At 40.8% G+C, this 26857-nt stretch overlaps 1 protein-coding gene and 26 non-coding genes across 27 annotated transcripts in view; 1 reads left to right on the top strand and 26 right to left on the bottom strand.

Annotated features, from left to right (window-relative positions):
• Positions 1-26857, top strand: part of veph1 (ventricular zone expressed PH domain-containing 1) — a 238290-nt gene that overhangs the window by 46606 nt on the left and 164827 nt on the right. The window contains exon 4 of the mRNA XM_061919150.1: positions 1165-1339. Within this exon, the coding sequence (XP_061775134.1) occupies positions 1165-1339 (175 nt within the window). The remainder of the gene's footprint in view (positions 1-1164; positions 1340-26857) is intronic.
• trnar-ucu (transfer RNA arginine (anticodon UCU)) lies at positions 6166-6260 on the bottom strand. The gene is made up of 2 exons: positions 6224-6260; positions 6166-6201 (listed from the first exon to the last, which is right to left on the bottom strand). It is a non-coding gene; the product is annotated as a tRNA-Arg (tRNA).
• On the bottom strand, positions 6622-6716 carry trnar-ucu (transfer RNA arginine (anticodon UCU)). The gene is made up of 2 exons: positions 6680-6716; positions 6622-6657 (listed from the first exon to the last, which is right to left on the bottom strand). It is a non-coding gene; the product is annotated as a tRNA-Arg (tRNA).
• Positions 7038-7132, bottom strand: trnar-ucu (transfer RNA arginine (anticodon UCU)). The gene is made up of 2 exons: positions 7096-7132; positions 7038-7073 (listed from the first exon to the last, which is right to left on the bottom strand). It is a non-coding gene; the product is annotated as a tRNA-Arg (tRNA).
• On the bottom strand, positions 7730-7824 carry trnar-ucu (transfer RNA arginine (anticodon UCU)). The gene is made up of 2 exons: positions 7788-7824; positions 7730-7765 (listed from the first exon to the last, which is right to left on the bottom strand). It is a non-coding gene; the product is annotated as a tRNA-Arg (tRNA).
• Positions 7975-8069, bottom strand: trnar-ucu (transfer RNA arginine (anticodon UCU)). The gene is made up of 2 exons: positions 8033-8069; positions 7975-8010 (listed from the first exon to the last, which is right to left on the bottom strand). It is a non-coding gene; the product is annotated as a tRNA-Arg (tRNA).
• trnar-ucu (transfer RNA arginine (anticodon UCU)) lies at positions 9201-9295 on the bottom strand. Its single transcript has 2 exons — positions 9259-9295; positions 9201-9236 (listed from the first exon to the last, which is right to left on the bottom strand). It is a non-coding gene; the product is annotated as a tRNA-Arg (tRNA).
• trnar-ucu (transfer RNA arginine (anticodon UCU)) lies at positions 9844-9938 on the bottom strand. The gene is made up of 2 exons: positions 9902-9938; positions 9844-9879 (listed from the first exon to the last, which is right to left on the bottom strand). It is a non-coding gene; the product is annotated as a tRNA-Arg (tRNA).
• Positions 11705-11799, bottom strand: trnar-ucu (transfer RNA arginine (anticodon UCU)). The gene is made up of 2 exons: positions 11763-11799; positions 11705-11740 (listed from the first exon to the last, which is right to left on the bottom strand). It is a non-coding gene; the product is annotated as a tRNA-Arg (tRNA).
• Positions 12121-12215, bottom strand: trnar-ucu (transfer RNA arginine (anticodon UCU)). The gene is made up of 2 exons: positions 12179-12215; positions 12121-12156 (listed from the first exon to the last, which is right to left on the bottom strand). It is a non-coding gene; the product is annotated as a tRNA-Arg (tRNA).
• trnar-ucu (transfer RNA arginine (anticodon UCU)) lies at positions 12537-12631 on the bottom strand. Its single transcript has 2 exons — positions 12595-12631; positions 12537-12572 (listed from the first exon to the last, which is right to left on the bottom strand). It is a non-coding gene; the product is annotated as a tRNA-Arg (tRNA).
• trnar-ucu (transfer RNA arginine (anticodon UCU)) lies at positions 13208-13302 on the bottom strand. The gene is made up of 2 exons: positions 13266-13302; positions 13208-13243 (listed from the first exon to the last, which is right to left on the bottom strand). It is a non-coding gene; the product is annotated as a tRNA-Arg (tRNA).
• On the bottom strand, positions 13664-13758 carry trnar-ucu (transfer RNA arginine (anticodon UCU)). The gene is made up of 2 exons: positions 13722-13758; positions 13664-13699 (listed from the first exon to the last, which is right to left on the bottom strand). It is a non-coding gene; the product is annotated as a tRNA-Arg (tRNA).
• trnar-ucu (transfer RNA arginine (anticodon UCU)) lies at positions 14080-14174 on the bottom strand. The gene is made up of 2 exons: positions 14138-14174; positions 14080-14115 (listed from the first exon to the last, which is right to left on the bottom strand). It is a non-coding gene; the product is annotated as a tRNA-Arg (tRNA).
• On the bottom strand, positions 15609-15703 carry trnar-ucu (transfer RNA arginine (anticodon UCU)). The gene is made up of 2 exons: positions 15667-15703; positions 15609-15644 (listed from the first exon to the last, which is right to left on the bottom strand). It is a non-coding gene; the product is annotated as a tRNA-Arg (tRNA).
• trnar-ucu (transfer RNA arginine (anticodon UCU)) lies at positions 16024-16118 on the bottom strand. The gene is made up of 2 exons: positions 16082-16118; positions 16024-16059 (listed from the first exon to the last, which is right to left on the bottom strand). It is a non-coding gene; the product is annotated as a tRNA-Arg (tRNA).
• Positions 16828-16922, bottom strand: trnar-ucu (transfer RNA arginine (anticodon UCU)). Its single transcript has 2 exons — positions 16886-16922; positions 16828-16863 (listed from the first exon to the last, which is right to left on the bottom strand). It is a non-coding gene; the product is annotated as a tRNA-Arg (tRNA).
• trnar-ucu (transfer RNA arginine (anticodon UCU)) lies at positions 18099-18193 on the bottom strand. Its single transcript has 2 exons — positions 18157-18193; positions 18099-18134 (listed from the first exon to the last, which is right to left on the bottom strand). It is a non-coding gene; the product is annotated as a tRNA-Arg (tRNA).
• On the bottom strand, positions 18740-18834 carry trnar-ucu (transfer RNA arginine (anticodon UCU)). The gene is made up of 2 exons: positions 18798-18834; positions 18740-18775 (listed from the first exon to the last, which is right to left on the bottom strand). It is a non-coding gene; the product is annotated as a tRNA-Arg (tRNA).
• Positions 19193-19287, bottom strand: trnar-ucu (transfer RNA arginine (anticodon UCU)). The gene is made up of 2 exons: positions 19251-19287; positions 19193-19228 (listed from the first exon to the last, which is right to left on the bottom strand). It is a non-coding gene; the product is annotated as a tRNA-Arg (tRNA).
• trnar-ucu (transfer RNA arginine (anticodon UCU)) lies at positions 20206-20300 on the bottom strand. The gene is made up of 2 exons: positions 20264-20300; positions 20206-20241 (listed from the first exon to the last, which is right to left on the bottom strand). It is a non-coding gene; the product is annotated as a tRNA-Arg (tRNA).
• Positions 21401-21495, bottom strand: trnar-ucu (transfer RNA arginine (anticodon UCU)). Its single transcript has 2 exons — positions 21459-21495; positions 21401-21436 (listed from the first exon to the last, which is right to left on the bottom strand). It is a non-coding gene; the product is annotated as a tRNA-Arg (tRNA).
• trnar-ucu (transfer RNA arginine (anticodon UCU)) lies at positions 23206-23304 on the bottom strand. The gene is made up of 2 exons: positions 23268-23304; positions 23206-23245 (listed from the first exon to the last, which is right to left on the bottom strand). It is a non-coding gene; the product is annotated as a tRNA-Arg (tRNA).
• trnar-ucu (transfer RNA arginine (anticodon UCU)) lies at positions 23664-23758 on the bottom strand. The gene is made up of 2 exons: positions 23722-23758; positions 23664-23699 (listed from the first exon to the last, which is right to left on the bottom strand). It is a non-coding gene; the product is annotated as a tRNA-Arg (tRNA).
• trnar-ucu (transfer RNA arginine (anticodon UCU)) lies at positions 24080-24174 on the bottom strand. The gene is made up of 2 exons: positions 24138-24174; positions 24080-24115 (listed from the first exon to the last, which is right to left on the bottom strand). It is a non-coding gene; the product is annotated as a tRNA-Arg (tRNA).
• On the bottom strand, positions 25263-25357 carry trnar-ucu (transfer RNA arginine (anticodon UCU)). The gene is made up of 2 exons: positions 25321-25357; positions 25263-25298 (listed from the first exon to the last, which is right to left on the bottom strand). It is a non-coding gene; the product is annotated as a tRNA-Arg (tRNA).
• On the bottom strand, positions 26381-26475 carry trnar-ucu (transfer RNA arginine (anticodon UCU)). Its single transcript has 2 exons — positions 26439-26475; positions 26381-26416 (listed from the first exon to the last, which is right to left on the bottom strand). It is a non-coding gene; the product is annotated as a tRNA-Arg (tRNA).

Below are 26857 nucleotides of genomic sequence, written 5' to 3'. Positions count from 1 at the left end.
ATCTATTTACATATATATATATATATATATATATATATATATAGTTGTTTTAATCCTTGAAAAAACTTAATCACAAACGTCTCAAAGGACTGCAAAAGCCCCATGGACATTCTTGGCTAAGATCCCACATCAGGGCAAGAAAAACCCTATATACATATATATATATATATATATATATATATATATATCCATCCATTCTCTACCGCTTGTCGGGCGGTAGGCGGTGTACACCCTGGACAAGTCGCCACCTCATCACATATCTATCTCTATATCTATTTTTATATATATATATATATATATATATATATATATATATATATATATACATATATATATATATATATATATATATATATATATATATATATATATATATATATATATATATATATATATATATATATATATATATATATATATATATATATATATATATATATATATATATATATATATATGGGCTTCACGGTGACAGAGGGGTTAGTGCGTCTGCCTCACAATACGAAGTTCCTGCAGTCCTGGGTTCAAATCCAGGCTCGGGATCTTTCTGTGTGGAGTTTGCATGTTCTCCCCGTGAATGCGTGGGTTCCCTCTGGGTACTCCGGCTTCCTCCCACTTCCAAAGACATGCACCTGGGGATTGATTAATTGGCAACACTAAAAAATTGGCCCTAGTGTGTGAATGTTGTCTGTCTATCTGTGTTGGCCCTGCGATGAGGTGGCGACTTGTCCAGGGTGTACCCTGCCTTCCGCCCGATTTTAGCTGAGATAGGCGCCAGCGCCCTCCGCGACCCCGAAAGGGAATAAGCGGTAGAAAATGGATGGATGGCTGGATATATATATGTATGTGTGTGTGTGATGATATATATATATATAAAAGATGATATATATATATATACTGTATAATATATGTATATATATATATTTATCAACATTTAAACTTTTTTCTCAATATTGTACACCTGTGTGCTCTTTTATTATTTATTTATTAGTCATTTTAGGATGTGCCATGGACAGTTAAAAAAGTTTGCTGCAAATCAGAAGCCCCAATTGTATCTATTAAGATCATATAATCCCTATGTTGTTGTTCAAGCCCCCATGAAGTTAGTATGTTTTTGTCAAGTTCTTGGCCAGCTTCTTACGTCCTCCTCTCTCATTCCCACAGAATTACAGCTGTCCGTCAATCATGGCGCTGGCCGTCCCGGTGGCGGTGCGCTTTCTGCATGGAGGCAACCGAGAGCTGAGCAGGAACATGTCCAGTTATCTCTCCCTGGCTGCCATAGCTGAGATCGATCTGCTGGCTGAGCACACTGAGGCCATAACACGCAGTGTGCTTGCAGGTAAGACATTACCAGCTTTTTATTTGAATTATGTAATAACCTTCATTAGGTTTGGGACTTCTTATAGATGGAATTTACACATCTATTACATATTTTGACAGACCTCCCCAAATAGGTTGGTTGTGTCTGGGAAAAAAAGCCAGCAAATGTAATATAATGTGGCTAGAATCTGAATTTAAATCCTATAAATGTCAATATTTACTTAAATATGACTACACGTATGTCAAGTTTCCCTTTAAAGTGGAGATTATCTGATTTACATAGAATTATTATCCATGGAAATACAAATCATAATAGTTCATCATTGTATTATTATGGAGATTAAACTCAACCTGTCTTAAAAGGTTAGTTTGTTTTTCTCGAGCAGACAAAAACAATGACTTGTCTGTTCACTACTCACCCTCTGCTGCTTCATTGTGACACATGTGCTTTGCTGGTACCCCCTGCCAGGTGGCGGGGTTTCTGCATACATGAGGAACCCTGTTTTGAATGGTTTCATCGAGCCTGTTTGGGTGTTGTTGGGCAGGCCAAATTAAAAGCTTTGGTGGGCCAAGTGTGGCCCGTGGGCCGCAAGTTACATAGGGCTGAAGTAGACTTTGGTTAATGACTCGTCTGTGATTGATTGATTATTGAAACTTTTATTAGTAGTTTGCACAGTACAGTACATATTCCGTACACTTGACCACTAAATGGTAACACCGCAATAAGTTTTTCAACTTGTTTAAGTCGGGGTCCACGTTAATCAATTCATGGTATCAGTATGTCATAATGTCACAATCGCACAAATTCAACCAAACTCAAAACATATCTTTAGAATCAGCAGGAATAGCATGAAGAACCATGAATCTGTGTCTCCCATCCGGAGACCCCGGACTGTTGAACGACTAAAGCTGTACATAAAACAAGAATGATAAAGAATTCCACTTTCAAAGCTTCAACAATTAATTTCCTCAGTTCCCAAACGTATATTGAGTGTTGTTAAAAGAAAAGGTGATGTAACACAGTGGTGAACATGCCCTTTCCCAACTACTTTGGCACGTGTTGCAGCCATGAAATTCTAAGTTAATTATTATTTGCAAAAAAAAATAAAGTTTATGAGTTTGAACATCAAATATATTGTCTTTGTAGTGCATTCAATTGAATATGGGTTGAAAAGGATTTGCAAATCATTGTATTCCGTTTATATTTACATCCAACACAATTTCCCAAATCATATGGAAACGGGGTTTGTAGTCCAAAAAATACGTTCCTATTAATTAAACAGTGAAGTAATTTGACAATGAGTTCTGAATATGTCTGCCATCTAGTGCTTTCTTTTAGGTGAGTCTGACATAAAAAGAGTAAAACATCAATATTCATTTTCCAATTTTTTTTAAATCCTGTGCTTTTTTTGGGTTGAGGTTACATGGGATCACTGGATCGGTTTGCAGCTGAGTGTGAAGCGACCGGAATGAGAATCAGCACCTCCAAGTCCGAGTCCATGGTTCTCGCCCGGAAAAGGGTGGAGTGCCATCTCCGGGTTGGGGAGGAGACCCTGCCCCAAGTGGAGGAGTTCAAGTACCTTGGAGTCTTGTTCACGAGTGAGGGAAGAGTGGATCGTGAGATCGACAGGCGGATCGGTGCGGCGTCTTCAGTTATGCGGACGTTGTATCGATCCGTTGTATCGATCCGTTGTGGTGAAGAAGGAGCTGAGCCGGAAGGCAAAGCTCTCAATTTACCGGTCGATCTACGTTCCCATCCTCACCTATGGTCATGAGCTTTGGGTCATGACCGAAAGGACAAGATCGCTGGTACAAGCGGCCAAAATGAGTTTCCTCCGCCGGGAGGCGGGGCTCTCCCTTAGAGATAGGGTGAGAAGCTCTGCCATCCGGGATGAACTCAAAGTAAAGCCGCTGCTCCTCAACATCGAGAGGAGCCAGATGAGGTGGTTCGGGCATCTGGTCAGGATGCCACCCGAACGCCTCCCTAAGGAGGTGTTTAGGACACGGTAGGAGGCCACGGGGAAGACCCAGGACACGTTGGGAAGACTATGTCTCCCGGCTGGCCTGGGAACGCCTCGGGATCCCCCGGTAAGAGCTAAACAAAGTGGCTGGGGAGAGGGAAGTCTGGGTTTCCTTGCTTAGGCTGTTGCCCCCGCGACCCGACCTCGGATAAGCGGGAGATGATCGATATATATATATATATATATATATATATATATATATATATATATATATATATATATATATATATACACGCCACTAACATTTGCCGGAACTTTCTAAAAAAGCTGCCGGGACATCAGGCATTCTAACAATCAAAAAAAAAGGGACGCTGTGTGCCAAAGTCAGTTAAAGTGAGCTGAAGAAAAGCTAAGAGAAAAGTTCCATAGGGGCTGTAAAAACATCTTCATGTGTATTTATCTTCCATGAAGCACGTAACTGAATCAAACTTGAGGAATGATTCATCGGCTGAGACATCATGACGTTGTAAAGTAGACAATCTTGACCCTGGGTTGAATGTCTACTGCGGGGATAAAAAAAAACGAGGAAACGTAGTGCACTGATAAAGATTGACTACATTTTGCCAGAGAGGTAACAAACTGATGGTGGTCCTTTTTTGAAAGCCAGAATAAGACACAAATAGAACAGGCAGATGATGGACTCACAGATGCTTTAAAGTAACACATTCAGTTTTATGGTTTGTGCCTCCGAGGCTCATCACCTGCTTGCAATAGTTTACCCTCGTCTGCTTCTTAACGAGCTGTGCCTCCCAGGAACTGAAGGTAAACAGAGCGCAACATAAACACTGGAAGACAAACACAGGGGAGCCCCCGCAAAAACGTGCGCTGACACATCGCAGAAACTCGAACACGTGACGTGTGTGTGTGTGTGTTAGTCTTTAGAAGGAAGCTGATGTAACGGTGAGCTGGATGATGGAGTGTGTGATGTCTTGGTTAATTGCCCAAGTGTATGTTTTGACATACACTTGGTCAGAGACCCAGGAGACCCTGCCCCAAGTGGAGGAGTTCAAATACCTAGGAGTCTTGTTCACGAGTGGGGGAAGAGTGGATCGTGAGATCGACAGGCGGATCGGTGCGGCGTCTTCAGTAATGCGGACGTTGTACCGATCCGTTGTGGTGAAGAAGGAGCTGAGCCGGAAGGCAAAGCTCTCAATTTACCGGTCGATCCACGTTCCCATCCTCACCTATGGTCATGAGCTTTTGGTCATGACCGAAAGGATAAGATCACGGGTACAAGCGGCCGAAATGAGTTTCCTCCGCCGGGTGGCGGGGCTCTCCCTTAGAGATAGGGTGAGAAGCTCTGCCATCCGGGAGGAACTCAAAGTAACGCCGCTGCTCCTTCACACCGAGAGGAGCCAGATGAGGTGGTTCCGGCATCTGGTCAGGATGCCACCCGAACGCCTCCCTAGGGAGGTGTTTAGGGCACGTCCAACCGGTAGGAGGCCACGGGGAAGACCCAGGACACGTTGGGAAGACTATGTCTCCCGGCTGGCCTGGGAACGCCTCGGGATCCCCCGGGAAGAGCTAGACGAAGTGGCTGGGGAGAGGGAAGTCTGGGTTTCCCTGCTTAGGCTGTTGCCCCCGCGACCCGACCTCGGATAAGCGGAAGATGATGGATGGATGGATGTTTTGACAGGCATTTTTGGATTTCACTTGAAATGTCCTTTTTTTTTTTGGAGTCTTATATGTCGTGGTTAAATGTTCGTTCATTACATCCATCTTCTTCCGCTTATCCGAGGCCTGGGTCGTTGGGGTTGAAGTCTAAGCAGAGAAGCCCAGACTTCCTTCTGCCCAGCCACTTCGTCGAGCTTCTCCCGGGGGTCCCTGAGGCGTTCCCAGGCTAGCTGGGAGACATAGTCTGTCTGGTAGATTAGCTACAGTTTCAACTTTGGTAGAACAAAGAAGTCACTGAGATTACCTACTGAATGCTATACATGACTATCATGGCGCCATTTACCTGAACTCTGTTGGGTTTTTGGACTGCCTGTGAAAAAACACATTTTGCCTTTTGTAGTTCAGTTCTTCTGTTTATCATAAAACATAACAGATTTAGGACAAGGCCCTGTGTGAAGGTAAAAACACCGACTCTGGTAGGGAGTCAAACCCACAACCTCTGATTATCTTTTCTTAAGTCTTCTGTCCAGAAGTCCAATGCGCTGTCCATTGCAACACAGAGCCTTGACATTCACTCACATTCATAGCGATCATGGTGCCATTCCGCTGATCCCAGTAGTTCCATTTCCAGTAGTTTCCCAATCATTCAGATTGTCAGGTAATGGAAAGTGACTTTGGTAGAGCCCTGCGATGAGGTGGCGACTTGTCCAGGGTGTACCACACCCTCCGCCCGGTTGTAGCTGAAATAGGCACCACCGCCCCCCGCGACCCCTAAGGGAATAAACGGTAGGAAATGGATGGATGGATGGACTTTGGTATATCTCCACTCTATATGGTAGATTAGCTACAGTTTCAAGTTTGGTTGGACCTACAAGTCCAATTTGCCACTGACCTCAGTAGATCCAGTTCCAGTCGTGGCTCAACCATTCAGATTATCAGGTAATTAAAGTGACATTTGTAGAGCTCCACACTGGCAGATTTGCGATATTTTCAACTTTGGTTGGACAAAGAAAGTCCGATATGCCACTAATAGCATCAACTGATCGCTATGCATTACTATCAACGGCACCATTTACTTGAACTAAGTAGAGTTTTTAGACTGCCTTTATAGAACTGCATTTTTTTTTTTGCCTTTTGTAGTACAGTTCTTCTTTTTATCAAAAAACATAGCAGATTTAAGACAAGGCCCTGTGTGAAGGTAAAAAAAAAACGACTCTGGTGGGACTCGAACCCACAACCTTTGAATATCTTTTCTTAAGTGTTCTGTCTAGAAGTCCAACGCGCTGTCCGTTGCGCCACAGAGCCATGTCACCAAAAATGTTGATTTCTGTTATGGTGCCAGTCCCCTGAGTACTTGTCCAGGTCTGCAGTGGTACCTCAACCGTTCAGATTGTCAGGTAATAAAAGTGACATTGGTAGAGCTCCTCACTGTGTGGTAGATTTGTGACATTTTCAGCATTGGTTGGACAAAGAAAGTTCAATATGCCACTGATAGTATCTACTGATGGCTATGCAAGACTATCAAGGGCGCCATTTACTTGAACTCAGTACGGTTTTTAGACAGCCTATAAAAAACTGTATTTTTTGTGTTTTGTAGTTCAGTTTTTCTGTTCATCTGAAAATATAATAGACTTGGGACTTGGCCCTGTGTGAAGGTAAAACTCACCGACTCTGGTGGGACTCGAACCCACAACCTTTGAATACCTTTATTTATGTTTTCAGTCTAGAAGTCCAATGCGCTGTCCATTGCGCCACAGAGCCTTGTGCTCAATTCACATTCAAAGCGATCACGGTACAATTCCGCTGATCCCAGTAGTTCCAGTTCCTTTTCTCAGATTGTCAGGTAATGAAAGTGACATTGGTAGAGCTTCACACTGTATGGTAGATTTGTGACATTTTCAACTTTGATAAGACAAAGAAGTCCTAAATGCCACTGATAATATCTACTGATGGCTGTGCATGACTATCATGGCGCCATTTACTTGAACTCAGTAGGGTTGTACTCCTTTTGTAGTTCAGTTCTTCTGTTTCTCAGAAAATATAACAGATTTAGAACAAGGCCTTGTGTGAAGGTAAAAACACTGACTCTGGTGGGACTCGAACCCACAACCTTTGAATATCTTTATTTATGTTTTCAGTCTAGAAGTCCAATGCGCTGTCCATTGCGCCACAGAGCCTTGTCTTTATCTCACATTCAAAGCGATCACTGTGCAATTCCGCTGATCCCAGTAGTTCCAGTTCCATTTCTCAGATAGTCAGGTAATGAACGTGACATTGGTAGAGCTCCACACTGTATGGTAGATTTGTGACATTTTCAACTTTGATAAGACAAAGAAGTTCAAAATGACACTGATAATATCTACTGATGGCTGTGCATGACTATCATGGCGCCATTTACTTGAACTCAGTAGGGTTGTTCTCCTTTTGTAGTTTAGTTCTTCTGTTTCTCAGAAAATATAACGGATTTAAGACAAGCCCTTGTGTGAAGGTAAAAACACCGACTCTGGTGGGACCACAACCTTTGAATATCTTGTTCTAAATCATTTGTCTAGAAGTCCAATGCGCTGTTCATTGCGCCACAGAGCCATATCACTTACATCTGTAATTTCTGTCATGGTGCCATTCTTAGGATCTCAGCTTTTGGTAGGTACTGTAGATTTGCAACATTTTCAACTTTGATAAAATAAAAAAGTCCAAAATGCCACTAAGATGATCTACTGAATGCCATGCATGACTATCATGGAAAGCCCTGTGTGAAGGTAAAAAAAAAAAAATGACTCTGGTGGGACTCGAACCCACAACCTTTGAATATCTTTTCGTAATTGTTCTGTCTAGAAGTCCAATGCGCTGTCCATTGCGCCACAGAGCCATGTCACTCTAAAGTTTGATTTCTGTCATGGTGCAATTCTCCTGAGTAATTGTCCAGGCCTTCAGTAGTACCTCAACCGTTCAGATTGTCAGGTAATAAAAGTGACATTGGTCGAGCTCCTCACAAGGCCCTTATGTGAAAATAAAACACGGACTCTGGTGGGACTCGAACCCACAACCTTTGAATATCTTGTTCTAAGTTATTCGTCTAGAAGTCCAATGCGCTGTCCATTGCACCACAGAGCCATATCAACAATATATTTAATTTCTGTCATGGTGCCATTCTTAGGATCTCAGCTTTTGGTAGGTACTGTAGATAAAGAAGTCCAAAATGCCACTGAGATTATCTACTGATGGCTATGCGTGACTATAATGGCTCCATTTACTTGAACTCAGTAGGGTTTTTGGACTGCCTGTAAAGAACTGCATTTCTTTGCCTTTTGTAGTTCAGTTCTTCTGTTCCTCAGAAAACATAACAGATTTAGGACAAGGCCCTTGTGTGAAGGTAAAAGCACAGATTCCGGCAGGACTCAAACCCGCAACCTTCAAATATCTTTTTTTAAGTCTTCTGTCTAAAAGTCCAATGCTCTGTCCATTGTGCCACAGAGGCAAGTCTCTAATTTTTTCATTGCTATCATGGTGCCATTCTAATGAGTAATTGTCCTGTAGTACCTCAATTGTTCAAATTGTCAGGTAATAAAAGTGACATTGGTAGAGCTCCACACTGTATGGTAGATTTGCGACATTTTCAGCTTTGGTTGGACAAAGAAAGTTCAATATGCCACTCATAGTATCTACTGATGGCTATGCACGACTATCAAGGGCGCCATTTACTTGAACTCAGTACGGTTTTTAGACAGCCTATAAAAAACTGTATCTTTTGTGTTTTGTAGTTCAGTTTTTCGGTTTATTTGAAAATATAACAGACTTGGGACTTGGCCCTGTGTGAAGGTAAAAATCCCGGCTCTGGTGGGACTCGTACACACAACCTTTGAATATCTTTATTTATGTTTTCAGTCTAGAAGTCCAATGCTATGTCCATTGCGCCACAGAGCCTTGTCTTTGTCTCACATTCAAAGCGATCACGGGGCAATTCCGCTGATCCCAGTAGTTCCATTTCCTTTTCTCAGATTGTCAGGTAATGAAAGTGACATTGGTAGAGCTCCACACTGTATGGTAGATTTGTGACATTTTCAACTTTGATAAGACAAAGAAGTCCAAAATGCCACTGATAATATCTACTGATGGCTGTGCATGACTATCATGGTGCCATTTACTTGAACTCAGTGGGGTTGTTCTCCTTTTGTAGTTCAGTTCTTCTGTTTCTCAGAAAATATAACGGATTTAGGACAAGCCCTTGTGTGAAGGTAAAAACACAGACTCTGGCGGGACTCGAACCCACAACCTTTGAATACCTTGTTCTAAGTCATTTGTCTAGAAGTCTAATGCGCTGTCCATTGCGCCACAGAGCCACATCAACAACATATTTAATTTCTGTCATGGTGCCGTTCTAAGGATTTCAGCTTTTGGTAGGTACTGTAGATAAAGAAGTCCAAAATGCCACTGAGATTATCGACTGATGGCTATGCATGACTGTAATGGCTCCATTTACTTGAACTCAGTAGGGTTTTTGGACTGCCTGTAAAGAACTGCATTTCTTTGCCTTTTGTAGTTCAGTTCCTGTGTTTATCAGAAAACATGACAGATTTAGGACAAGGCCCTTGTGTGAAGGTAAAAGCACAGATTCTGGCAGGCCTCAAACCCGCAACCTTCAAATATCATTTTTTAAGTCTTCTGTCTGAAAGTCCAATGATCTGTCCATTGTGCCACAGAGGCAAGTCTCAAATTTTTTAAATTGCTATCATGGTGCCATTCTAATGAACTCAGCTTTGGTAGGTACTGTAGATTTGGGACATTTTCAACTTTGATTAAATAAAGAAGTCCAAAATGCCACTGAGATGATCTACTGAATGCTATGCATGACTATCATGCAAGGCCCTGTGTGAAGGTAAAAAAGTAACGACTCTGGTGGGACTCGAACCCACAACCTTTGAATATCTTTTTGTAATTGTTCTGTCTAGAAGTCCAATGCGCTGTCCATTGCGCCACAGAGCCACTTCAATCTGCAGTTTGATTTATGACATAGTGCAATTCCCCCTGAGTAATTGTCCAGGCCTTCAGTAGTACCTCAACCGTTCAAATTGTCAGGTAATAAAAGTGACATTGGTACTGCTCCTCGCTGTCTGGTAGATTTGCAACATTTTTAACTTTGGTTGGACAAAAAAGTCCAATGTGTCACTGATATTATCCACTGATGGCTGTGCATGACTATGATTGGAACCATTTACTAGAACTCAGTAGGTTTTAAGACAACCTATATAAAACTGTATTTTTTGTGTTTTGTAGTTCAGTTTTTCGGTTTATCTGTGTGAAAGTAAAAGCACAGATTCCGGCAGGCCTCAAACCCGCAACCTTCAAATATCTTTTTTTAAGTCTTCTGTCTAAAAGTCCAATGCTCTGTCCATTGTGCCACAGAGGGAAGTCTCTAATTTTTTTCATTGCTGTCATGGTGCCATTCTAATGAACTCAGCTTTGGTAGGTACTGTAGACTTGCGACATTTTCAACTTTGATAAAAATAAAGAAGTCCAAAATGCCACTGAGATGATCTACTGAATGCTTTGCATGACTACCATGCAAGGCCCTGTGTGAAGGTAAAAGAAAACTTAACTCTGGTGAGACTCGAACCCACAACATTTTAATATCTTTTTGTAATTGTTCTGTCTAGAAGTCCAATGCACTGTCCATTGGGCCACAGAGCCATGTTACTATACAGTTTGATTTCTGGCATAGTGCAATTCCCCTGAGTAATTGTCCAGGCCTTCAATAGTACCTCAACCGTTCAAATTGTCAGGTAATAAAAGTGACATTGGTACTGCTCCTCGCTGTCTGGTAGATTTGCAACATTTTTAACTTTGGTTGGACAAAAAAGTCCAATGTGTCACTGATATTATCCACTGATGGCTGTGCATGACTATGATTGGAACCATTTACTAGAACTCAGTAGGTTTTAAGACAACCTATATAAAACTGTATTTTTTGTGTTTTGTAGTTCAGTTTTTCGGTTTATCTGTGTGAAAGTAAAAGCACAGATTCCGGCAGGCCTCAAACCCGCAACCTTCAAATATCTTTTTTTAAGTCTTCTGTCTAAAAGTCCAATGCTCTGTCCATTGTGCCACAGAGGGAAGTCTCTAATTTTTTTCATTGCTGTCATGGTGCCATTCTAATGAACTCAGCTTTGGTAGGTACTGTAGACTTGCGACATTTTCAACTTTGATAAAAATAAAGAAGTCCAAAATGCCACTGAGATGATCTACTGAATGCTTTGCATGACTACCATGCAAGGCCCTGTGTGAAGGTAAAAGAAAACTTAACTCTGGTGAGACTCGAACCCACAACATTTTAATATCTTTTTGTAATTGTTCTGTCTAGAAGTCCAATGCACTGTCCATTGGGCCACAGAGCCATGTTACTATACAGTTTGATTTCTGGCATAGTGCAATTCCCCTGAGTAATTGTCCAGGCCTTCAATAGTACCTCAACCGTTCAGATTGTCAGGTAATAAAAGTGACATTGGTACTGCTCCTCACTGTGTGGTAGATTTGCAACCTTTTTGACCTTGGTTGGACAAAAAAGTCCAATATGTCACTGATATTATCCACTGATGGCTGTGCATGACTATGAATGGCACCATTTACTAGAACTCAGTAGGTTTTTAGACAACCTATATAAAACTATTTTTTGTGTTTTGTAGTTCAGTTTTTCGGTTTATCTGAAAACATAACAGACTTGGGACTTGGCCCTTTGTGAAGGCAAAAATCCCCGACTCTGGTGGGACTCGAACCCACAACCTTTGAATATCTTCATTTATGTTTTCAGCCTAGAAGTCCAATGCGCTGTCCATTGCGCCACAGAGCCTTGTCTTTATCTCACATTCAAAGCGATCAAGGTGCAATTCCGCTGATCCCAGTAGTTCCTTTTCCATTTCTCAGATTGTCAGGTAATGAAAGTGACATTGGTAGAGCTCCACACTGTATGGTAGATTTGTGAAATGTTCAACTTTGATAGGACAAAGAAGTCCAAAATGCCACTGATAATATCTACTGATGGCTGTGCATGACTATCATGGCATCATATACTTGAACTCAGTAGGGTTGTTCTCCTTTTGTAGTTCAGTTCTTCTGTTTTTCAGAAAATATAACGGACTTAGGACAAGCCCTCGAGTGAAGATAAAAACACTGACTCTGGTGGGACTCGAACCCACAACCTTTGAATATGTTTATTTATGTTTTCAGTCTAGAAGTCCAATGCGCTGTCCATTGCGCCACAGAGCCTTGTCCTCTGTTCACATTCAAAGCGATCACGGTGCAATTCCGCTGATCCCAGTAGTTCCAGTTCCATTTCTCAGATTGTCAGGTAATGAAAGTGACATTGGTAGAGTTCCACACTGTATGGTAGATTTGTGACATTTTCAACTTTGATAAGACAAAGAAGTCCAAAATGCCACTGATAATATCTACTGACGGCTGTGAATGACTATCATGGCGCCATTTACTTGAACTCAGTAGGGTTGTTCTCCTTTTGTAGTTCAGTTCTTCTGTTTCTCAGAAAATATAACGGATTTAAGACAAGCCCTTGTGTGAAGGTAAATAGACTGACTCTAGTGGGAATCGAACCCACAACCTTTGAATATCTTGTTCTAAGTCATTTGTCTAGAAGGCCAATGCGCTGTCCATTGCGCCACAGAGCCATATAGATAATTAATTTAATTTCTGTCATGGTGCCATTCTTAGGATCTCAGCTTTGGTAGATACTGTAGATTTGCGACATTTTCAACTTTGACAAAATAAAGAAGTCCAAAATGCCACTGAGATTATTTACTGATGGCTATGCAAGACTATAATGGCTCCATTTACTTGAACTCAGTAGGGTTTTTGGACTGCCTGTAAAGAACCGCATTTCTTTGCCTTTTGTAGTTCAGTTATTCTGTTTATCAGAAAACATGACAGATTTAAGACAGGGCCCTTGTGTGAAGGTAAATGCACAGAGACTGGCAGGCCTCAAACCTGCAACCTTCAAATATCATTTTTTAAGTCTTCTGTCTAAAAGTCCAATGATCTGTCCATTGTGCCACAGAGGCAAGTCTCTAATTTTTTTCATTGCTGTCATGGTGCGATTCTAATGAACTCAGCTTTGGTAGGTACTGTAGATTTGCGACATTTTCAACTTTGATAAAATAAAGAAGTCCAAAATGCCACTGAGATGATCTACTCAATGCTTTGCATGACTATCATGCAAGGCCCTGTGTAAAGGTAAAAAAAAAAAATGACTCTGGTGGGACTCGAACCCACAACCTTTGAATATCTTTTCGTAATTGTTCTGTCTAGAAGTCCAATGCGCTGTCCATTGCGCCACAGAGCCTTGTCACTCTAATGTTTGATTTCTGTCATCGTGCAATTCTCCTGAGTAATTGTCCAGGCCTTCAGTAGTACCTCAACCGTTCAGATTGTCAGGTAATAAAAGTGACATTGGTACTGCTCCTCACTGTTTTTTTTAGATTTGCAACATTTTTAACTTTGGTTGGACAAAAAAGTCCAATGTGTCACTGATATTATCCACTGATGGCTGTGCATGACTATGATTGGAACCATTTACTAGAACTCAGTAGGTTTTAAGACAACCTATATAAAACTGTATTTTTTGTGTTTTGTAGTTCAGTTTTTCGGTTTATCTGAAAACATAACAGACTTGGGACTTGGCCCTGTGTGAAGGAAAAAATCCCCGACTCTGGTGGGACTCGAACCCACAACCTTTGAATATCTTTATTTATGTTTTCAGTCTAGAAGTCCAATGCGCTGTCCATTGCGCCACAGAGCCTTGTCTTTATCTCACATTCAAAGCGATCACGGTGCAATTCCGCTGATCCCAGTAGTTCCATTTCCTTTTCTCAGATTGTCAGGTAATGAAAGTGACATTGGTAGAGCTCCACACTGTATGGCAGATTTGTGACATTTTCAACTTTGATAAGACAAAGAAGTCCTAAATGCCACTGATAATATCTACTGATGGCTGTGCATGACTTTCATGGCGCCATATACTTGAACTCAGTAGGGTTATACTCCTTTTGTAGTTCAGTTCTTCTGTTTCTCAGAAAATATAACAGATTTAGAACAAGCCCTTGTGTGAAGGTAAAAACACCGACTCTGGTGGGACACGAACCCACAACCTTTGAATATCTTTATTTATGTTTTCAGTCTAGAAGTCCAATGCGCTGTCCATTGCGCCACAGAGTCTTGTCTTTATCTCACATTCAAAGCGATCACTGTGCAATTCCGCTGATCCCAGTAGTTCCAGTTCCATTTCTCAGATTGTCAGGTAATGAAAGTGACATTGGTAGAGCTCCACACTGTATGGTAGATTTGTGACATTTTCAACTTTGATAAGACAAAGAAGTCCAAAATGCCACTGATAATATCTACTGATGGCTGTGCATGACTATCATGGCGCCATTTACTTGAATTAAGTAGGGTTGTTCTCCTTTTGTAGTTTAGTTCTTCTGTTTCTCAGAAAATATAACGGGTTTAAGACAAGCCCTTGTGTGAAGGTAAAAACACCGACTCTGGTGGGACTCGAACCCACAACCTTTGAATATCTTGTTCTAAGTCATTTGTCTAGAAGTCCATTGCGCCACAGAGCCATATTGATAATTAATTTAATTTCTGTCATGGTGCCATTCTTAGGATCTCAGCTTTGGTAGATACTGTAGATTTGCGACATTTTCAACTTTGACAAAATAAAGAAGTCCAAAATGCCACTGAGATTATCTACTGATGGCTATGCATGACTATAATGGCTCCATTTACTTGAACTCAGTAGGGTTTTTGGACTGCCTGTAAAGAACCGCATTTCTTTACCTTTTGTAGTTCAGTGATTCTGTTTATCAGAAAACATGACAGATTTAAGACAGGGCCCTTGTGTGAAGGTAAATGCACAGAGACTAGCAGGCCTCAAACCCGCAACCTTCAAATATCATTTTTTAAGTCTTCTGTCTAAAAGTCCAATGCTCTGTCCATTGTGCCACAGAGGCAAGTCTCTAATTTTTTTCATTGCTGTCATGGTGCCATTCTAATGAACTGAGCTTTGGTAGGTACTGTAGATTTGCGACATTTTCAACTTTGATAAAATAAAGAAGTCCAAAATGCCACTGAGATGATCTACTGAATGCTTTGCATGACTATCATGCAAGGCCCTGTGTGAAGGTAAAAAAAAAAAAATTACTCTGGTGCGACTCAAACCTACAACCTTTGAATATCTTTTCGTAATTGTTCTGTCTAGAAGTCCAATGCGCTGTCCATTGCGCCACAGAGCCTTGTCACTCTAATGTTTGATTTCTGTCATCGTGCAATTCTCCTGAGTAATTGTCCAGGCCTTCAGTAGTACCTCAACTGTTCAGATTGTCAGGTAATAAAAGTGACATTGGTACTGCTCCTCACTGTTTTTTTAGATTTGCAACATTTTTAACTTTGGTTGGACAAAAAAGTCCAATGTGTCACTGATATTATCCACTGATGGCTGTGCATGACTATGATTGGAACCATTTACTAGAACTCAGTAAGTTTTAAGACAACCTATATAAAACTGTATTTTTTGTTTTGTAGTTCAGTTTTTCGGTTTATCTGAAAACATAACAGACTTGGGACTTGGCCCTGCGTGAAGGCAAAAATCCCCGACTCTGGTGGGACTCGAACCCACAACCTTTGAACATCTTTATTTAAGTTTTCAGTCTAGAAGTCCAATGTGCTGTCCATTGCGCCACAGAGCCCTGGCTTTAGCTCACATTAAAGCGATCACTGTGCAATTCCGCTGATCCCAGTAGTCCCATTTCCATTTTTCAGATTGTCAGGTAATGAAAGTGACATTGGTAGAGCTCCACACTGTATGGTAGATTTGTGACATTTTCAACTTTGATAGGACAAAGAAGTCCAAAATGCCACTGATAATATCTACTGATGGCTGTGCATGACTATCATGGCGCCATTTACTTGAACTCAGTAGGGTTGTTCTCCTTTCGTAGTTCAGTTCTTCTGTTTCTCAGAAAATATAACGGATTTAGAACAAGCCCTTGTGTATAGGTAAAACCACCGACTCTGGTGGGAATCGAACCCACAACCTTTGAACATCTTGTTCTAAGTCATTCATCTAGAAGTCCAACGCGCTGTCCATTGCGCCACAGAGCCATATCAACACCATATGTAATTTCTGTCATGGTGCCATTCTAAGGATCTCAGATTTTGGTAGGTACTGTAGATAAAGAAGTCCAAAATGGCACTGAGATTATCTACTGATGGCTATGCATGACTATAATGGCTCCATTTACTTGAACTCAGTCGGGTTTTTGGACTGCCTGTAAAGAAATGCATTTCTTTGCCTTTTGTAGTTCAGTTCTTCTGTTTATCAGAAAACATGACAGATTTAGGACATGGTCCTTGTGTGAAGGTAAATGCACAGAGTCTGGCAGGCTGCAAACCTACAACCTTCAAATATCTTTTTTTAAGTCTTCTGTCTAAAAGTCCAATGCTCTGTCCATTGTGCCACAGAGGCAAGTCTCTAATTTTTTCATTGCTATCATGGTGCCATTCTAATGAGTAATTGTCCTGTAGTACCTCAATTGTTCAAATTGTCAGGTAATGAAAGTGACATTGGTAGAGCTCCACACTGTATGGTAGATTTGCGACATTTTCAGCTTTGGTTGGACAAAGAAAGTTCAATATGCAACTGATAGTATCTACTGATGGCTATGCAAGACTATCAAGGGCGCCATTTACTTGAACTCAGTACGGTTTTTAGACAACCTATAAAAAACTGTATTTTTTGTGTTTTGTAGTTCAGTTTTTCGGTTTATCTGAAAACATAACAGACTTGGCCCTGTGTAAAGGTAAAAATCACCGACTCTGGTGGGACTCGAACCCACAACCTTTGAATATCTTTATTCATGTTTTCAGTCTAGAAGTCCAATGCGCTGTCCATTGCGCCACAGAGCCTTGTGCTCAATTCAGATTCAAAGCGATCATGGTGCAATTCCGCTGATCCCAGTAGTTCCAGTTCCATTTCTCAGATTGTCAGGTAATGAAAGTGACATTGGTAGAGCTCCACACTGTATGGTAGATTTGTGACATTTTCAACTTTGATAAGACAAAGAAGTCCAAAATGCCACTGATAATATCTACTGATGGCTGTGCATGACTATCATGGCGTCATTTACTTGAACTCAGTAGGGTTGTTCTCCTTTTGTAGTTCAGTTCTTCTGTTTCTCAGAAAATATAACGGATTTAGGACAATCCCTTGTGTGAAGGTAAAAACACCTACACTGGTGGGACTCGAACCCACAACCTTTGAATATCTTGATTTATGTTTTCAGTCTAAAAGTCCAATGCGCTGTCCATTGCGCCACAGAGCCTTGTCTTTATCTCACATTCAAAGCGATCACTGTGCAATTCCGCTGATCCCAGTAGTTCCAGTTCCATTTCTCAGATTGTCAGGTAATGAAAGTGACATTGGTAAAGCTCCACACTGTATGGTAGATTTGCGACATTTTCAGCTTTGGTTGGACAAAGAAAGTTCAATATGCAACTGATAGTATCTACTGATGGCTATGCAAGACTATCAAGGGCGCCATTTACTTGAACTCAGTACGGTTTTTAGACAGCCTATAAAAAACTGTATTTTTTGTGTTTTGTAGTTCAGTTTTTCGGTTTATCTGAAAACATAACAGACTTGGCCCCGTGTGAAGGTAAAAATCACCTACTCTGGTGCGACTCGAACCCACAACCTTTGAATATCTTTATTCATGTTTTCAGTCTAGACGTCCAATGCGCTGTCCATTGCGCCACAGAGCCTTGTGCTCAGTTCACATTCAAAGCGATCATGGTGCAATTCCGCTGATCCCAGTAGTTCCAGTTCCATTTCTCAGATTGTCAGGTAATGAAAGTGACATTGGTAGAGCTCCACACTGTATGGTAGATTTGTGACATTTTCAACTTTGATAAGACTAAGAAGTCCAAAATGCCACTGATAATATCTACTGATGGCTGTGCATGACTATCATGGCATCATTTACTTGAACTCAGTAGGGTTGTTCTCCTTTTGTAGTTCAGTTCTTCTGTTTCTCAGAAAATATAACGGATTTAGGACAAGCCCTTGTGTGAAGGTAAAAACACCGACTCTGGTGGGACTCAAACCCACAACCTTTGAATATCTTATTCTAAGTCATTCGTCTAGAAGTCCAATGCGCTGTCCATTGCGCCACAGAGTCATATGAACAATATATTTAATTTCTGTCATGGTGCCATTCTAAGGATCTCAGCTTTTGGTAGGTACTGTAGATAAAGAAGTCCAAAATGCCACTGAGATTATCTACTGATGGCTATGCATGACTATAATGGCTCCATTTACTTGAACTCAGTAGGGTTTTTGGACTGCCTGTAAAGAACTGCATTTCTTTGCCTTTTGTACTTCAGTTCCTCTGTTTATCAGAAAACATGACAGATTTAGGACAAGGCCCTTGTGTGAAGGTAAAAGGACAGATTCCGGCAGGCCTCAAACCCACAACCTTCAAATATCATTTTTTAAGTCTTCTGTCTGAAAGTCCAATGCTCTGTCCATTGTGCCACAGAGGCAAGTCTCTAATTTTTTCATTGCTATCATGGTGCCATTCTAATGAACTCAGCTTTGGTAGGTACTGTAGACTTGCGACATTTTCAACTTTGATGAAATAAAGAAGTCCAAAATGCCACTGAGATGATCTACTGAATGCTATGCATGACTATCATGCAAGGCCCTGTGTGAAGGTAAAAAAAACTGACTCTGGTGGGACTCGAACCCACAACCTTTGAATATCTTTTCGTAATTATTCTGTCTAGAAGTCCAATGCGCTGTCCATTGCGCCACAGAGCCATGTCACTGTAAAGTTTGATTTCTGTCATAGTGCAATTCCCCTGAGTAATTGTCCAGGCCTTCAGTAGTACCTCAACCGTTCAGATTGTCAGGTAATAAAAGTGACATTGGTACTGCTCCTCACTGTATGGTAGATTTATACATTTTTAACTTTGGTTGGACAAAAAAGTCCAATGTGTCACTGATATTATCCACTGATGGCTGTGCATGACTATGATTGGAACCATTTACTAGAACTCAGTAGGTTTTAAGACAACCTATATAAAACTGTATTTTTTGTGTTTTGTAGTTCAGTTTTTCGGTTTATCTGAAAATATAACAGACTTGGGACTTGGCCCTGTGTGAAGGTAAAAATCCCTAACTCTGGTGGGACTCGAACCCACAACCTTTGAATATCTTTATTTATGCTTTCAGTCTAGAAGTCCAATGCGCTGTCCATTGCGCCACAGAGCTATATGAACAAGATATTTAATTTCTGTCATGGTGCCATTCTTAGGATCTCAGCCTTTGGTAGGTCCATTTACATGAACTCACTAGGGTTTTTGGACTAACTGTAAAGAACTGCATTTCTTTGCCTTTTGTAGTTCAGTTCTTCTGTTTATCAGAAAACATAACAGATTTAGGACAAGGCCCTTGTGTGAAAGTAAAAGCACAGATTCCGGCAGGCCTCAAACCCGCAACCTTCAAATATCTTTTTTTAAGTCTTCTGTCTAAAAGTCCAATGCTCTGTCCATTGTGCCACAGAGGCAAGTCTCTAATTTTTTTCAATGCTATCATGGTGCCATTCTAATGAAATGAGCTTTGGTAGGTACTGTGTAGATTTGCGACATTTTCAACTTTGATAAAATAAAGAAGTCCAAAATGCCACTGAGATGATCTACTTAATGCTATGCATGACTATCATGCAAGGCCCTGTGTGAAGGTAAAAAAAAACAACTCTGGTGGGAATCGAACCCCCAACCTTTGAATATTTTTTCGTAATTATTCTGTCTAGAAGTCCAATGCGCTGTCCATTAGGCCACAGAGCCATGTCACCAGATATTTTGATTTCTGTCATAGTGCAATTCCCCTGAGTAATTGTCCAGGCCTTCAGTAGTACCTCAACCGTTCAGACTGTCAGGTAATAAAAGTGACATTGGTACTGCTCCTCACTGTGTGGTAGATCTGCAACATTTTTAACTTTGGTTGGACAAAAAAGTCCAATGTGTCACTGATATTATTCTTTGATGGCTGTGCATGACTATCAATGGCACCATTTACTCGAACTCAGTAGGTTTTTAGACAGCCTATATAAAACTGTATTTTTTGTGTTTTGTAGTTCAGTTTTTCTGAAAACATAACAGACTTGGCCCTGTGTGAAGGTAAAATCAGCGACTCTGGTGGGACTCGAACCCACAACCTTTGAATGTCTTTGTTGATGTCATCAAGCTAGAAGTCCAATGCACTGTCCATTGCGCCACAGAGCCCTGTCCTCAACTCTCATTCAAAGCGATCACGATGCAATTCCGCTGATCCCAGTAGTTCCAGTTCCATTTCTCAGATTGTCAGGTAATGAAAGTGACATTGGTAGAGCTCCACACTGCATGGTAGATCTGTGACATTTTCAACTTTGATAAGACTAAGAAGTCCAAAATGCCACTGATGATATCTACTGATGGCTGTGCAAGACTATCATGGCGCCATTTACTTGAACTCAGTAGGGTTGTTGTCCTTTTCTAGTTCAGTTCTTCTGTTTCTCAGAAAATATAACTGATTTAGGACAAGCCCTTGTGTGAAGGTAAATACACTGACTCTGGTGGGACTCGAACCCACAACCTTTGAAAATCTTGTTCTAAGTCATTTGTCTAGAAGTCCAATGCGCTGTCCCTCGCGCCACAGACCCATATCAACAACATATGTACTTTCTGTCATGGTGCCATTCTTAGGATCTCAGCTTTTGGTAGGTACTGTAGATAAAGAAGTCCAAAATGCCACTGAGATTATCAACTGATGGCTATGCATGACTATAATGGCTCCATTTACTTGAACTCATTATGGATTTTGGACTGCCTGTAAAGAACTGCATTTTTTTGTCTTTTGTAGTTCAGTACTTCTGTTTATCTGAAAACATAACAGACTTGGGACTTGGCCCTCTGTGAAGGTAAAATTACCGACTCTGGTGGGATCCAAAACCACAACCTTTGAATATCTTTATTTATGTCTCCAGTCTAGAAGTTCAATGCACTGTCCATTGCGCCACAGAGCCTTGTCCTTGTCTCACATTCAAAGCAATCACGGTGCAATTCCGCTGATCCCAGTAATTCCATTTCTTTTTCTCAGATTGTCAGGTAATGAAAGTGACATTGGTAGAGCTCCACACTGTATGGTAGATTTGTGACATTTTCAACTTTGATGAGACAAAGAAGTCCAAAATGCCACTGATAATATCTACTGATGGCTGTGCATGACTATCATGGCGCCATTTACTTGAACTCAGTAGGGTTGTTCTCCTTTTGTAGTTCAGTTCTTCTGTTTCTCAGAAAATATAACGGATTTAGGACAAGCCCTTGTGTGAAGGTAAAAACACTGACTCTGGTGGGACTCGAACCCACAACCTTTAAATATCTTGTTCTAAGTCATTTGTCTAGAAGTCCAATGCGCTGTCCATTGCGCCACAGAGCCATATCAACAAGACATTTAATTTCTGTCATGGTGCCATTCTTAGGATCTCAGCTTTTGGTATCTACTGATGGCAATGCATGACTATAATGGCTCCATTTACATGAACTCAGTAGGGTTTTTGGACTCCCTGTAAAGAACTGCATTTCTTTGCCTTTTGTAGTTCAGTTCTTCTGTTTATCAGAAAACATTACAGATTTAGGACAAGGCCCTTGTGTGAAGGTGAAAACACAGATTCTGGCAGGGCTCAAACCCGCAACTTTCAAATATCTTTTTTTAAGTCTTCTGTCTAAAAGTCCAATGCTCTGTCCATTGTGCCACAGAGGCAAGTCTCTATTTTTTTTCATTGCTGTCATGGTGCCATTCTAATAAACTAAGCTTTGGTAGGTACTGTGTAGATTTGCGACATTTTCAACTTTAATAAAATAAAGAAGTCCAAAATGCCACTGAGATGATCTACTTAATGCTATGCATGACTATCAAGCAAGGCCCTGTGTGAAGGTAAAAAAACCTCGACTCTGGTGGGACTCGAACCCACAACATTTGAATATCTTTTTGTAATTGTCCTGTCTAGAAGTCCAATGCGCTGTCGATTGCGCCACAGAGGCTTGTCACCAGTCATTTTGATTTCTGTCATAGTGCAATTCCCCTGAGTAATTCTCCAGGCCTTCAGTAGTACCTCAACCATTCAGATTGTCAGGTAATAAAAGTGACATTGGTACTGCTCCTCACTGTGTGGTAGATTTGCAACCTTTTTGACCTTGGTTGGACAAAAAAGTCCAATGTGTCACTGATATTATCCACTGATGGCTGTGCATGACTATCATGGCGCCATTTACTTGAACTCTGTAGGGTTGTTCTCCTTTTGTAGTTCAGTTCTTCTGTTTCTCAGAAAATATAACGGATTTAGGACAACCCCTTGTGTGAAGGTAAAAACACCGACTCTGGTGGGACTGAATTGATTAACGTGGACCCCGACTTAAACAAGTTGAAAAACTTATTCGGGTGTTACCATTTAGTGGTCAATTGTACGGAATATGTACTGTACTGTGCAATCTACTAATAAAAGTATCAATCAATCAATCAAACTCGAACCCACAACCTTTGAATACCTTGTTCTAAGTCATTTGTCTAGAAGTCCAATGCGCTGTCCATTGCGCCACAGAGTCATACCTACAACATATTTAATTTCTGTCATGGTGCCATTCTAAGTATCTCAGCTTTTGGTAGGTACTGTAGATAAAGAAGTCCAAAATGCCACTGAGATTATTTACTGATGGCTATGCATGACTATAATGGCTCCATTTACTTGAACTCAGTAGGGTTTTTGGACTGCCTGTAAAGAACTGCTTTTCTTTGCCTTTTGTAGTTCAGTTTTTCTGTTTATCAGAAAACATAACAGATTTAGGACAAGGCCCTTGTGTGAAAGTAAAAGCACAGATTCCGGCAGGCCTCAAACCCGCAACTTTCAAATATCTTTTTTTAAGTCTTCTGTCTAAAAGTCCAATGCTCTGTCCATTGTGCCACAGAGGCAAGTCTCTAATTTTTTTCATTGCTGTCATGGTGCCATTCTAATGAACTGAGCTTTGGTAGGTACTGTGTAGATTTGCGACATTTTCAACTTTGATAAAATAAAGAAGTCCAAAATGCCACTGAGATGATCTACTTAATGCTATGCATGACTATCATGCAAGGCCCTGTGTGAAGGTAAAAAAGCCCCGACTGGTGGGACTCGAACCCACAACCTTTGAATATCTTTTCGTTATTGTTCTGTCTAGAAGTCCAATGCGCTGTCCATTGCGCCACAGAGCCATGTCACCAGTAAGTTTGACTTCTGTTATAGTGCAATTCCCCTGAGTAATTCTCCAGGCCTTCAGTAGTACCTCAACCATTCAGATTGTCAGGTAATAAAAGTGACATTGGTACTGCTCCTCACTGTGTGGTAGATTTGCAACCTTTTTGACCTTGGTTGGACAAAAAAGTCCAATGTGTCACTGATATTATCCACTGATGGCTGTGCATGACTATGAATGGCACCATTTACTAGAACTCAGTAGGTTTTTAGACAACCTATATAAAACTGTATTTTTTGTGTTTTGTAGTTCAGTTTTTCGGTTTATCTGAAAACATAACGGACTTGGGACTTGGCCCTTTGTGAAGGCAAAAACCCCCGACTCTGGTGGGACTCGAACCCACAATCTTTGAATATCTTTATTTATGTTTTCAGTCTAGAAGTCCAACGCGCTGTCCATTGCGCCACAGAGCCTTGTCTTTATCTCACATTCAAAGCGATCATGGTGCAATTCCGCTGATCCCAGTAGTTCCTTTTCCATTTCTCAGATTGTCAGGTAATGAAAGTGACATTGGTAGAGCTCCACACTGTATGGTAGATTTGTGACATTTTCAACTTTGATAGGACAAAGAAGTACAAAATGCCACTGATAATATCTACTGATGGCTGTGCATGACTATCATGGCCTCATATACTTGAACTCAGTAGGGTTGTTCTCCTTTTGTAGTTCAGTTTTTCTGTTTCTCAGAAAATATAACGGACTTAGGACAAGCCCTCGAGTGAAGGTAAAAACACTGACTCTGGTGGGACTCGAACCCACAACCTTTGAATATCTTTATTTATGTTTTCAGTCTAGAAGTCCAATGCGCTGTCCATTGCGCCACAGAGCCTTGCCCTCAGTTCACATTCAAAGCGATCACGGTGCAATTCCGCTGATCCCAGTAGTTCCAGTTCCATTTCTCAGATTGTCAGGTAATGAAAGTGACATTGGTAGAGCTTCACACTGTATGGTAGATTTGTGACATTTTCAACTTTGATAAGACAAAGAAGTCCAAAATGCCACTGATAATATCTACTGATGGCTGTGCATGACTATCATGGTGCCATTTACTTGAACTCAGTAGAATTTTTAGACCGCCTGTATAGAACTGCATTTTTTTTGCCTTTTATAGTTCAATTCTTCTGTTTCTCAGAAAACATAACAGATTTAGGACAAGGCCCTGTGTGAAGGTAAAATGACCGACTCTGGTGGGACTCAAACCAACAACCTTTGAATATCTGTTTTTAAGTCACCTGTCTAGAATTCCAATTCACTGTCCATTGCGCCACAAAGCCCTGTCACCATCTCACATTCAAAGCGATCATGGTGCCATTCAGCTGATCCCAGTCGTTCCATTTCCAGTAGTTTCTCAATCATTCAGATTGTCAGGTAGTGAAAAGTGACTTTGGTATATCTCCACTCTATATGGTAGATTAGCCACAGTTTCAAGTTTGGTTGGACCTACAAGTCCCATTTGCCACTGACCTCAGTAGTTCCAGTTCCAATAGTGACTCAACCGTTCAGATTGTCAGGTAAAGACAGTGACATTGGTAGAGCTCCACACTGTATGGTAGTTTTGGGACATTTTCAACTTTGGTTGGAAAAATAAGTCTAAAATGTCACTGATAGTGTCTACTGACGGCTATATATGACTATCATGGCATTGATTGATTGATTTAAACTTTTATTAGTAGATTGCACAGTTCAGTACATATTCCGTACAAATGACCACTAAAGGGTCGCAGCTGAATAATTTGTTTAAGTCGGGGTCTATGTAAATCAATTCATGGTAAAAACCCCAATTCAGGTGGAAATCGAACCTACAACCTTTGAATGTCTTTTTTAAGTCACCTGTTTTTGGCTTTGGTAGTTCAGTTCTTCTGTTTATCAGAAAACATAACAGATTTAGGACAAGGCCCTGCCTGAAGGTAAAACCACCAACTTTGGTGGGACTCGAACCCACAACCTTTGAATATCTCTTTTTAAGTCCTCTGTCTAGAAGTCCAATGCGCTGTCCATTGCGCCACAGAGCCTTGTCACCAAATCACATTCAAAGCAATCAGTAGTGGCTGAACCATTCAGATTGTCAGGTAATAAAAGTGACATTGGTAGTGCTCCAATTTTTAACTTCGGTTGGACGAAGAAGTCCAATATGTCACTGATAGTACCCACTGATGGCTACGCATGACTAGCATTAGCACCATTTACTTGAACTCAGTAGGGTTTTTAGATATTTAGATGTATTCAACCTTTGAATATCTTGTTTTAAGTCTTCTGTCTAGAAGTCCAATGCGGTGTCACTTGCACCACAGAGGCATGTCAACAACATATTTCATTTCTGTCATGGTGCCATTCTAATGAACTCAGCTTCGGTAGGTACTGTAGATTTGCGACATTTTCAACTTTGATAAATGTGGTTGGACAAAGACGTTTAAACTGCCACTGAGATTATGTACTGAATGCTATGGAAGACAATCAATGGCGCCATTTACTTGAACTAAGTAGGGTTTTTAGACTGTCTGTATAGAACTGCATTTGTTTGCCTTTGTATAGTTCAGTTCTTCTTCAGAAGACGTAACAGATTGTGTGAAGGGAGAAACATCGACTCTGTTAGGACTCAAACCCACAACCTTAGAATGTCTTTTTTAAGAAACCTGTATAAAAGCCCAACGCGCTGTCCCTTGGGCCACAGAGAAACGTCAACTAAAGTTTTCAATTCTATCATATTGCCATTCCCCTGAGTAATTGCCCAGGCCTGCAGTCGTGCCTCAACCATTCAGATTGTTAGGTAATGAAAGTGACATTGGTAAAGCTCCACACTGTATGGTAGATTTGTGACATTTTCAACTTTGATAAGACAAAGAAGTCCAAAATGCCACTGATAATATCTACTAATGGCTGTGCATGACTATCATGGCACCATATACTTGAACTCAGTAGGTTTTTTTTGACTGCCTGTAAAGAACTAAATTTGTTCGCCTTTTATAGTTCAGTTCTTCTGTTTCTCAGAAAAGATAACTGATTTAAGACAAGGCCCTTGTTGAAGGTAAAAGCAATGACTCTGGTGGGACTCGAACCCACAACCTTTGAATATCTTTATTAATGTCTTCAGTCTAGAAGTCCAACGCGCTGTCCATTGCACCACAGAGCCATGTCTAAAACATATCTCATTTCTGTTATTTCTATCATGGTGCCATTCTTATGATCTCATCCTTGGTAGGTTCTGTAGATTTGCGACATTTTCAACTTTGATAAAATAAAGAAGTCCAAAATGCAATGGAGATTATCTACTGAATGCTATGCATGACTATCATGCAATCCATTTATTTTAACTCAGTACTGTTTGCCTGTAAAGAACTGCATAGATTTGCCTTCTGTCGGTCAGTTCTTCTGTTAATCAGAAAAAAATAACAGACTTCCGACATGGCCCTTGAGTGAAAGTCAAAACCCCGACTCTGATGGGACTCGAACCCACAACCTTAGAAGGTCTTTTTTAGGTCAGCTGTCTAGAAGGACAATGCGCTGTCAATTGC

The sequence above is a fragment of the Nerophis ophidion genome, linkage group LG13 (genome assembly GCF_033978795.1).
Source record: "Nerophis ophidion isolate RoL-2023_Sa linkage group LG13, RoL_Noph_v1.0, whole genome shotgun sequence".
NCBI lineage: Eukaryota > Metazoa > Chordata > Actinopteri > Syngnathiformes > Syngnathidae > Nerophis > Nerophis ophidion.
The sequence above is the reverse complement of the archived record's forward strand: the minus strand, read 5'-3'. Positions and strand labels throughout refer to the sequence as shown.